The sequence below is a fragment of the Raphanus sativus genome, unplaced genomic scaffold (genome assembly GCF_000801105.2).
Source record: "Raphanus sativus cultivar WK10039 unplaced genomic scaffold, ASM80110v3 Scaffold2707, whole genome shotgun sequence".
In the NCBI taxonomy this organism is placed as follows: Eukaryota; Viridiplantae; Streptophyta; class Magnoliopsida; order Brassicales; family Brassicaceae; genus Raphanus; species Raphanus sativus.
In genome coordinates this window covers 1-10,827 of record NW_026618015.1, presented here as the reverse complement: position 1 = coordinate 10,827, position 10,827 = coordinate 1, and the positions used below count along the sequence as shown (strand labels likewise).

At 35.7% G+C, this 10,827-nt stretch overlaps 4 protein-coding genes across 4 annotated transcripts; 3 read left to right on the top strand and 1 right to left on the bottom strand.

Annotated features, from left to right (window-relative positions):
• Window positions 1–1,401: 1,401 nt before the first annotated feature.
• LOC130505934 (uncharacterized) lies at window positions 1,402–2,250 on the bottom strand. Its single transcript, XM_057000538.1, has one exon. It carries the CDS (start codon window positions 2,248–2,250, stop codon window positions 1,402–1,404), a length of 849 nt encoding a protein of 282 aa, XP_056856518.1.
• Window positions 2,251–3,186: 936 nt separating this feature from the next.
• Window positions 3,187–4,200, top strand: LOC130505931 (transcription factor MYB77-like). The gene has a single exon (XM_057000535.1). The coding sequence runs from the start codon at window positions 3,215–3,217 to the stop codon at window positions 4,046–4,048; it is 834 nt and encodes a 277-aa protein (XP_056856515.1). The 5' UTR covers window positions 3,187–3,214; the 3' UTR covers window positions 4,049–4,200.
• Window positions 4,201–6,989: 2,789 nt separating this feature from the next.
• LOC130505933 (uncharacterized) lies at window positions 6,990–8,886 on the top strand. The gene is made up of 4 exons (XM_057000537.1): window positions 6,990–7,057; window positions 7,566–8,072; window positions 8,159–8,649; window positions 8,740–8,886. The coding sequence occupies exons 2-4, from the start codon at window positions 7,583–7,585 to the stop codon at window positions 8,884–8,886; spliced, it is 1,128 nt and encodes a 375-aa protein (XP_056856517.1). The 5' UTR covers window positions 6,990–7,057; window positions 7,566–7,582.
• A 769-nt stretch (window positions 8,887–9,655) lies between these two features.
• LOC130505932 (subtilisin-like protease SBT1.7) lies at window positions 9,656–10,399 on the top strand (the record flags this gene model as incomplete). The annotated part of the gene is made up of 1 exon (XM_057000536.1): window positions 9,656–10,399. A coding segment is annotated over exon 1 (744 nt), but the record flags the coding sequence as incomplete, so codon positions are not given.
• Between the last annotated feature and the right edge of the window lie 428 nt (window positions 10,400–10,827).

Genomic DNA, 10,827 nt, shown 5'->3' with positions numbered 1-10,827 from the left:
TATTACGGTCACCAAATGTTCACGTGCATCCTTCAAATCTAACTAGGCGTACAAAGCAGATGTACGTGCCACTATAATAATGACCAAATTATATACTCCCTCCGATTTTTAATGTACCATGTATTACGAAGTTTTTAAAGTTTCAATATATAAGATATTTTCATGTTTAGGTAAATTTTAATTTTATCGGTGTAGCTAATAGTATTTTATTTTCTATTTTATAGTTGAGTAAATCATTTTTAATTTAATGTTTAATAATGTTTTCTAAACAAAAAATATCTTTTAATAATTATGTTTATGCATATATCTAAGACATCATATATTTTGAAACACATGGAAAATGTTTGATGACATATTAAACATTTTTAAAAAACTTATACAGTAGATCGATGAGAGGGTATTTGTCAAGAAAGGTCCAAGCACTAGCTAAATTTAAAAGCTGAAGAGAGATGTAGTGTATATAAATCAAATAAATGCTGTGTTACAAAAAGAAAATCAAATAAATGCTACAACCAGAATTTTTCTAATCGTCTTTCATGTACGAGATTCAACATCGTGGTCACACATCTAGCATAATATTTCGATACTATACACGATATTACAGAATGCTCCATGTTCTTACCTATAAGCTACGAAAAACCTTAAAATTCAGTAGATTTGTCCTGTTTATGACTTTATTCCTCTTGTTCATGCATATATCAAGGTTACTACAAAAACAGTTATTATATCATAAATGAGCTGATAGTCTATGATTGACAACAAATCGTTTTATTGTTTGTAACTAATTTGACAAAAAAAATAAACGGAAAATGATATGTTTAAAGAAATGAATAATGAATAGTTGTGAAACCGTTCAAGGGAAGGTTGGGGGAAGCCGGGAAGGTGCAAATGACGTTGTGGACTAAAGAGCGTTACTAACGTTTTAGAGACAGTTACACACCTTTCTCAAAAGAGTCCTAACTGACACGTACTAGTTTGTCCAGTGGATGACAGTTGGTTGCTTGTTGAGGATTACAGCCTGGACTTTGCATCGAATTATGATAAAAAATTTAAATGGTAAGTATGATTTCACATTCCAATTGAGCATCTTCTCTTTGTCGTTTTAGACCATGTCATTAAACTTAAGTTTTCTTTTCTAAAATTTCCCGACCACTTACTTTAATATTTTGTGGCTGTTTCTTTGCAACAAGTTATTTTTTGGGTAAAATTCTTTGTAACAAGTTAATGAAACAGAATATTAAATTGATAAACAACAAATGTCATGAAAATTCTTTTTTTTTTTTTTTTTTGAAAGAATTTTAAATTTATTTCAATCAAAAAAACCTTGATACAGATTGTTTCACTGCCTCCTTTCTATACAAGACTCCAAAGCTTTAAAAGAAAATAAAAAACTTCACACTTCTATGAACTTCTTTCAAACCACAACTCCATAGCTTTCTCAAATTGTTCTCCCTTCTTCCTCTTGAGAGAGGTGATTTTGTTTCTGATCATCTTGTCCAACCGAGTAATAAGGCATGAAGCAGTCTGTGATCCTTCACCAACTCTTCTCACATTTCTTTCACGCCATATTGCATAAGCAACAGCCTGAAAACAATAGCGTAATAGGAATGTCCTGACCCTCCCTCGAACTCCATTTACCACTACTTGAAGCACCCTTGACCAGTCAGAAACCCTTCCATTCCCTACCAGATTTTTTATTGTGCCCAACCACACTTCTTTCGAATAGCAACATCCAAAAAAGAGGTGATCTCTTGTTTCAATCTCTGTATTACACAGCCAACAAGTCACTATCGCCTGAGGATTCCAGTTAAGAATCCTGTCCCCTGTTGCTAAACGATTATGAACAGCTAACCAAGCAAGAAAGGTGAATTTTGGTGTTGCTTCAGAAAACCAAACCCCTTTGAACCAGCTTACCTTCGGTGACTTCATTCTTATAATGTTCCAAGTTTGAGATGTAGAGAACCCTTCTCTGAACTCCCCATTCTCTCTTTTCCAAAGGCAAATATCCTCTTCTTCATTGAGCCCTCTATTTTTAAGAGCCAATACTTCATTTTCAATCAACTGGAGATGAGTAACTCGATGCCTTTTCACTCGATATAATTGAACAGCCCGCTCCACTGTGCTATTTATAGGAATGCCAAGATCCATAGTTCCCCTTTCTCCAGCAAACTCAATAAGATTTCCCAAAGAAGACCAACTATCAAACCAGAAAGAAGTATTAGTTCCACTCTTTACCTCCATTCTCGTCATCTGCATAGCTAGAGGTCTTAGCTTTAGCAATTTCTCGTCATGAAAATTCAATAATTAAATGAAAACAAAATTGGATATTTAATTATCTTAATTTGTATGAAAAACTTTAAGCAACATCTAATTTGAAATAGAGAGATATTAAATTGTGACATTAAATATAATTTTTATCACGCATGTGTTTTTTTAATATAAATCACACATGTGTAATCATTTTAGCCATTTTTGTAAAATGAAACCGTTTCTTTCAAATTGACAAATGAATATCGTGTTAATACAAATAACTACTAATTTTATATTAAAAACTGCATTTACAATTTTGTTTTATAGCGTTTATTCTGACATTATTATTGCCTGGTCCATTACGCATCAAAACTGCAACAACTACTTTAAACTTTCTAAAATTTCAAAATAGGCGTTTTGTATTTTCAAATAAAAAAAGTAAAAGGTATACAGGTTGGCTTTGGCCAGTCAAAAGTCAGAACTGCGTAAAGATCTGTCTTTACCCAAACGGCCAAACCTAAACCGTTATCGTCTTTATTTTCAGATATTTTAATTTCAAAAAAAAAAACTTTCTAAACATTTTACGTCAGATTGGTGCGAATAATAATAATATCAAGACCTTTCCTTGTAGGTTTCCGTGATTTTGTCGCTTTAACTTCCCACATTACCCCACGCGTTCCTCACGCGCGTGACCTCACTGATCTCTTGCTTTTACACGCTCAATCGTACGATCGCGTAACAGAAAAAGGAGACAGACGCAGCAAGATCATGACACGTGTTCATCAACAGCTGTAACCCCCAAAACTTTCATAACCGCTTGCGTGGAAGAAGCGGTGCCCATGGGGGCCATGGACTTTCTCCACCGACTCAACCAGTTAACCGGTTATTATTACTTTCTCCTTTCTCTCTCTGTATATATAAATACACCTTTCTTCTTCCTCCTCTTCCTCAAAAGAACCTATCGATGGCGGATCGTGTGAAAGGCCCGTGGAGCCAAGAAGAAGACGAGCAGCTACGGAGGATGGTGGTGGAGAAACACGGACCGAGGAACTGGTCGGCGATAAGCAGATCGATCCCAGGTCGATCCGGCAAATCGTGCCGATTACGGTGGTGCAACCAGCTGTCTCCGGAGGTCGAGCACCGTCCGTTCTCGTCGGAGGAAGACGAGACGATCGTCTCCGCCCGCGCGAAGTTCGGCAACAAGTGGGCCACCATCGCCCGTCTTCTCAACGGGCGCACGGACAACGCCGTGAAGAACCACTGGAACTCGACGCTCAAGCGAAAGTTCGTAGCCGGAGGAGGAGGAGACTGTGATGTCGTCGTCGCGAAGAGGAGATCGGTGAGCTCTGAGTCTTCTCCTCCGGTGGACACTGGGTTGTACTTGATCAGCCCTGAGAGTCCCACCAGCACGATTCCATCTCCGCCGTCTCCAATGCCGGTGCCGTCGCCGGTGGGGATGTCTTCGACGGAGGAGGATCCGGCGACGTCGTTGAGCCTGTCGCTGTCCCTTCCCGGAGCTGATGTCGGCCAGGGGTCGAGGAACACGGGTTCGAGCAGCAGCAACAACGCGTTGCTGTTTCAGCGGTTTGAGAGTCAGATGAGGATTGATAGTGTAGAGGCGGTGGGTAGAGATGAGTTTATGAGGGTGGTGCAGGAGATGATTAAGGCGGAAGTGAGGAGTTATATGTCGGAGATTCAGAAAGATAGTGGTGGATTCGCTGTCGGAGGAGGTGGAGGTTTATACGGAACTGGTAACTGCGGTTTCAGGGATAGTGGATTATTACCAAAGGTCGAGTAGTTTTTGGCATGTGAGAGAGAGTTAAGTAGTCATCGATTTGGAGATTTGAAGAGCAATTCAGTTTCGGGTTGTGGTCAAATTAAAAAAAGAAAATGTACAGTGGAATTAAATTTGGATGATATAAAGTTTAATGGAATAATCTTTATTCAACATTTGATGATCAAACAATTTAAATCTGAATTGAATTGAGTACAATTCCTGATAATGATATATAGAAACAAAAAAACAATACTTAGGTTCACCCTGAGGTGAACTTATGAATTTACCTCTTTCCTTATTTCAATTAAATTGCCATAAATATTAATGTCACATAAATAAATAAATTATAAATTACAAAAAAATAAATTTTAAATCATAAACTATAAATTCAAACCCTAAATCTAAATGTTAGATCTTAAATTTTAAACCAAACCATAAACCCTAAACCCAAACCTATACCCTAAAACCCAAACTATATACCATAAATCCTAAATCTAAATTTAAATACTAGACTCTAAACTCAAACCATAAACCCTAAACCCAAACTCTAAACCCTAAATCATAAACCTTAAACCCAAACTATAAATCATAAACCCCAAATTTTCAAAGAGTTCGGGTTTAAAGTTTAGGATTTAGGGTTTAGAGTTTGGGTTTAGGGTTTAGATTTTGGGTTTAAGGTTTAGGATTTAGGGTTTAGAGTTTGGGTTTAGGGTTTAGAGTTTGAATTTAGGGTTTATAGTTTGAGTTTAGGGTCTAGTATTTAAATTTAGATTTAGGATTTCGGTTATATAGTTTGGGTTTAGGGTATAGATTTGGGTTTAGGGTTTAAGTTTTGGTTTAGAATTAAAAATCTAAAATTTGGGTTTAGAGTTCGAATTTAGAGTTTATGATTTAAAGTTTACTTCTTTTATAATTTATAATTTATTTATTTATGTGACATTAATATTTATGGTAATATAATTAAAATAAGGAAATATGTAAATTTATAAGTTCACCTCAGGGGTGAACTAAGTATTGTTCGCAACAAAACCTATGACGACGAGTAGTAAAATGAAAATGTGCTATCTTGTTCTTTTGTAGAGCCTGTGATTAGCGAGACCTTGTGACGTTAGCCTGCGAGATTTACACTGTCCTAATCGTAAAAAGGTGTGATAACAATGTTAACTTCCATATAGGAATACATATTTGGGTAAAAGGGTTAGATCTTGGCTAAATAAATGAAGAAAATATGTTTATATAAATATACTTATATACGAGTGAGGATAGGATACTATAGACACCATCCAACAATCTTAATAATACTCTGAAGATCAGTAAATATGATCCCACAGTCATTTGACTCATTTTAGCCGTGAGAATGTGGAGACCGGTGATCTCTACAGTTTAATGGATCAGTTGGTTGATAAAGCAACTCTTTTGGTTTGTGTTATGGAGGGATGTATGTTGGTGGAGGCTAGATGGTTATTCGGAGGTTTTGCTGTTTTTATCTCGTTTGCAGGTTTGTTCTTTCACTTTGTATCTTTCTCTGTTTTGTTTCTCTCTTAATCTCAAACTCTTTTTCTCTGTTTTATTTTTGTTTATGCAAGACTTTGTTTTACCAAACTGATTTTTCATTCATTCTTGCATACTCCTTACTTACGAAGGAGGATACTATAGAAACCATCCAACAATCTTTAATTAGATTCTTTCATTCTACCCACTCTAATCATGATCTCTTGTTCATCTTTTATCGCTACAGTCATCTAAAACTAGCTCACTTCTAACACACTAACTCTTAACAAATCTTCCAACAACTCTTGGACTTTTAACTTAGTTAACAAACTGACCAACTAAAGACTTAACTTGACTAGTTTCTTGTTACGGTTTGATACAAGTTTGACTTGTATCTTTTTCTTCTTCTTACACTAACGACTTTGATTTTCTTCTTCTTATCTTCCTTTGTTTCTTGCGCTTCAAGCTTCTTCTTCTTCTTCTTCTTCTTCTTCTTCTTCTTCTTCTTCTCACTGAACTTCCTTCATTCATCTGCAGGTTTACTCAACGAATCACTTCTCAACAGGTTTGCTTACCCGTCTGATATGATATTCACGGACTTGGACCGGATTATTGTAGTAGGTACGTTCCAAAAGGATTTGCCTTTTATCCCCTGAAAATGACTTGTCCGTGTAACTTAGTATAGTAGTCCTTGAACCTCTTATAGTCTTATGGTTTACATTTTTGTTCATTAAAACTACAAAAGCATTAGATACACGGCTCATACTGTCTCGGCGTAAAGATCATACAACTTGAGGTAAATATATATCATTGCTCTGTTTCCTCATTTGTTTTCACTGGTAAAGAACGAATTATCTTGTGTTATCAGGAATTGTGGTTCGCAACACACTTGTGCATGATCGTGAGAATTCTAAGGTTGGATTATGGAAAAACCGTTGTTCAGAGTTATCGGATAGGCAGCTTCACCATCTCTTTCTTCTTTAGTTGGCAGGCAAAAAGGACTTCAGTCTTTTAACAAATTGCATGCTATTATAAAGCCAAAGGCAACAAAATCGTTTAACATATCAAAGTTTCAAAAAAAAAAATCGTTTAACAAAACAATAAGCAATGTTACTTTCCTACATTTGTTTTATGTACCAAGTTATTTTATACAATTTTGTTACATGAGGATCGTAATGTATACTGTTAATAAAAATTAATTAATGCAAGGTAATAAAAAATGAAAATCCAATAACTTGGAGCGAAAGTTTTGTTTTCCAAATAATTTTGCATGAAAAAATATACAATTATGAAATGAAATATAAACAATTATGATATTTTTGAGAATCAAATAAAATCATTGAGAATCAGAAAAGGAAAAAAAGAATGGAAACCAAATAAGATAGAAGATACTGAACAAATTAATTTTAGAAAATATCTAATATTAATTTGGAGAAAATTTTTATTTTATTTACAACAGCTTGTGTGGAGAGATTAAAACGTCTTTGAATTCGACTAAGCGATCTGAGGAACCGGCCAGTCAATTCTCGAAACAGTTTGGTGAATTATCTTATCTTCTCTGTTTCTTACTCTCTCTCTGTCTTTCTCTCAGGGTTTAGGGTTTAAGGCTCTCCAATAAATTCGGATTCACGCTAACTGAGTCTGATTCACTTAGCTTCTGATTAATTTATCAACGAAATTCCTATTTGTTCTGTTATACGATTAAATAATTTAGGCTTTGGAATCAATAAGATCAAATTTCACCGCTTTATCAAATTATAATTCGAATGAAACACAGCTTTTGTCTACTTGGGGTCTAATATCATTGTCTGGTTTTGTTTTCGCTTTATAGCAAGTTGAAAGCTTTTGTGGGTTTAATCTCATTGTCTGATTCTGTTTTGGTCATAGCAGAACAAAGTTGAAAGCTTTTGTGTTCTGTTATAGCCTAACAAAGTCTAATGCTTTTGTCCACGTGGGTCTAATCTCATTGTCTCAAAACGGTTTGGTTTTCGATTGAATCAGAGCAAAGCTGAAGGCTTTTTTTTTGTTGGCTTTATGATGCTTAAAGCAAGTCCAAGATCCGATATGGATTGTTGTGCAAATCAACAACAGTCGGAAGACCAAGAAGTTGATATCTTGGAGTTTGAGAATCTGAATGATGAGGAGGGTTTGTGTCAATCCTCTTCGAGTTCTTTTGGTGATTCATTATGTGCTCGTGATGATGATGATGATTGTGGTTTCGAAGCACAGTCTATGTTAAGCAAAGATTATCCACTGCCTGAGAGTTTTGGAGATGGGACTGAGCTATTGGGTTTGAGAAAGAAGAAGAAGAAGAAGTTGACGGATGAGTGGAGGAGGTTTAGTCAGCCTTTGATGTGGAGGTGTAAGTGGTTAGAGCTCAAGGTTAAGGAACTTGAGTCTCAAGCAAGAGGGTATGATAAAGAAGTCCAAAGCTACGATGGTGATGATCAAACTCAGAGGATGAGTGTTTTCAAGAGAGGAAGAAGGAGACGTGTGGAAGAGACAACAGATGTTTCTGCTTATATCTCCAACCATAATGTTTTCTCTTATGCCGGTAATCCCTCACAATTGCATCTTTTTTTTTGGTTTCATGTCTAACTTTGACTACAATGTTCTGATGTAAACTTTGTTGTGTTTCAGAAAAGCGGAAGCCAAGAACTCTTAAAGCTCAGTGTCCTGTTCCTGGTGAGATCATTGTTCTAGGCGAGGAAGATGAGAGTGAAGATGATTGTTGTTTTGTTTCCGAGTCACATTGTTCTGATGATGATCTCATAGGAAAGATACTGTGTAAGATTGATGAGGCGCAGGATAAAGCAAAGAGACTGAAGAAGCGTGTTGATGAGCTGATGATGTGCAATTCTCATAATACATCATCTATGCCTCGGACAATAGCTCAATCTAGGAGTGACTTTACGGCTCAGACTGGTAAGCAACATTATACACTTGTGGAAGGTCATAATCAGAGAGAAGGATCTGTGAAAATTGGAAGGCAACGTATATCTGCTGATCATAATGAAGATGTATTATTGATACCTCAAGGTCCTCCTCCTCCTTTTGAAGTCGATGGGCAGTTTTTGTTTAACAACTCTCCAAATCCTTATGAAGGATTAAGATTTCCCTCAATCGAAGATGTAAGTATTGTTTTTTTTCTATTATTATAATTTTTTTTCGGTTATGGAGTTGAGAGAAAGTCTTTGAGAATATGGTTTGTTGTTGTCCAGCTGCTGATGGATGGAGATGAATATGAAGGAGAACCGGACAAAGAAGAGCTTGATCATTGTTTCATGAAGCTAATGAATGAGTTTGGAGGAGAGACCATCATGTCAGAAGAAGAAGAAGAAGAAGAAGATATTATACCGCCTCACTAAGAGGGCATAAAACCTCCTCCTCCTCCTCTCACTGAAAAGCTCTTTCTCTATGTGTGTACAGAGACTTTTGTCCTCATGCCAAAAACCCATTTCCATAAAAAGCCTCTCGAATAGTAGTAACATGGTTGATATATTATGTTTATTCTTCCCCCTCTCTACTAATTCTTTTGCATTTGGGTTTTTTTTTTCTTTTTGAGAACTGTGAGACCACCACAGGTGAGTTTTGTCCATAGTTATTATAGGCTATTTACATTGTTCTAAATCGTAAGACCCTTTTATGATTCATAAAAGTTCAAAATTTTTGTTAGCTTCTCATGTGGAGAATCCTTGTGACTTGTGCGCGAGATTCAAACACACATATACTGTACATATACTATATTGGAAGAAAATATATTGGAAAATATTTTTAATGAGGTTTTCATGATAAGTGGATACATATTTCTTTACAAATAGACAATACACATGCTATGTTGGAAATCCTTAGAAAAACATACATCAACTTTACAAAAAATGATATATTAAGTGTTTTTCTGTACCAATGTTCAGAAATAAAAGTTTTAAAATTTAAAATATTGTTTTTAATTTTAGTTATATATAAAATATTAAATAAATAATCTTTTATTCAAATTTATATCTAATAATATTTATGTATATATTTAAAATTATAATTTTGGAAATATTTTTATTTTGATTAAAATATGTCAAATCAAATTTTATAAAATTTAAGAGGAAATTTTGTTGGCCCAAAAAACCCACCTATGAACATTTCATGATTTGGAGTTGGCTGAATAAGAGTGAAGATTTGTGTGGAGGCCCAATCGTTGACCTCATCGGCGCCAGATTCTTCTACAAGGGTTTCGAGGCAGAGATCGATAAATCACATGATTTCAAATTACCTAGGGACTCCGATGGCCACGAGACACACACTTCCTCAACCGCAGCTGGTTCTTCAGTGAAAGACGCTTCCTTCTTGGGATACGCTGCTGGAGTGGCTCGTAGAATGGCTCCACGGACTCGGAGTGCGATATACAAAGCATGTTGGTATTTCGGGTATTGCATGTCGTCTGATGTCTTAGCAGCCATGGATAAGGCCATCGAAGACAAGGTCGATGTCTTGTCCATCTCATTTGGGTTAGGCGTGTTGAACTATGACCAAGACGGTATTGCTATTGAAGCATTAGAAGCAGTGGAGAGAGGAATTTTTGTCTCCGTCTCTGCGGGAAACTCTGGTTCAAGAGAATCAACACTGATGAATGTAGCTCCTTGGATCACCACAGTTGGAGCGGAAACCGTGGATAGTGATTTCCTTGCGACTGTCCTCCTTGGAAACGGCAAAGCTTTTGCAGGATACTCATCGTTGTTCAAACGGTGTCGTAGAGTTTTCACCATTAGCCAAGCCCCTTTGGTTTATGCGCTACTTGGCAGGAATTTCACTAGTAAAATCGTGTTCGTCGATATGGGAGGAGACGTCGATGCTGAATCTGGTGCGTTTGGGGTTATCTACGCGAACACGGTTTTTCCTATTAAAATAAATGTCAAGAAAGAATTATATGGCAACTCGAATTTTGATTAATGTAATATATCAATTAATATTTGAAAGTAAAGTGTTTCTAAAAATAGGTTTATTCCAACAATGAAATGCTACCCTGCAGACAATTGATGTTAAGGTTTGAAATAATTGTAATGTGTAACTGGCTATGAGTATTTTCAGTCTTATATATATGATGAGATAAACTATAATATGCCGTTAAAGAGAACCAATATTTTTCATTAATATGAATAATATTCATCACGAGTCATATTTATTTGCTTCCAAAATCATAATATAACTTACACATATCTAAACAGTTGTATGCATTGTTTATAAATTTTTTGTATGTTTTGATTAAAAAATACTTTAATTTTTCTTTTAAATTTACCATTTTTTGCTCAATTTTTTAC